Raw genomic sequence first — 296 nt, forward strand, 5'->3', positions numbered from 1 at the left:
GCCTCTGCTTGGCTGTGCCTGGCTCCTCAGTGGGGGTGATGCTGCTGTGGGGCTCTGAGAGGTCCCTGCTGGCCCATGTCCCCTCACCTGGAGGCTTTGGGATGAGACTCTGTCTCATGGCAGGTTTTTGCACAAAAACCCCGAGGACCCATCGGAGGTGCCCGGTGGCTTTCTGAGTGACCTCAACCCTGTGAGTAGCAGCAGGACCTGGGGTTTTAGACCCAGGGAAGAGCTGGGGATCTCCTGCACCCACTTCTGTGTAACCCCCTATCCCTCCCTGGGGAGAGTGGGGCTGT

The 296-nt window shown here is 60.8% G+C and overlaps 1 protein-coding gene across 1 annotated transcript in view; it reads left to right on the plus strand.

Moving 5' to 3' along the window:
• Window positions 1-190, plus strand: part of QARS (glutaminyl-tRNA synthetase) — a gene marked incomplete at both ends in the record, with an annotated part of 5,060 nt that extends 4,870 nt beyond the window's left edge. The window contains 1 exon segment of the mRNA XM_010182613.1: window positions 124-190. Coding sequence (XP_010180915.1) covers window positions 124-190 — 67 coding nt within the window.
• Window positions 191-296: the final 106 nt, after the last annotated feature.

The sequence above is a fragment of the Mesitornis unicolor genome, unplaced genomic scaffold, assembly GCF_000695765.1.
Source record: "Mesitornis unicolor isolate BGI_N332 unplaced genomic scaffold, ASM69576v1 scaffold36414, whole genome shotgun sequence".
NCBI classification, from domain to species: Eukaryota; Metazoa; Chordata; class Aves; order Mesitornithiformes; family Mesitornithidae; genus Mesitornis; species Mesitornis unicolor.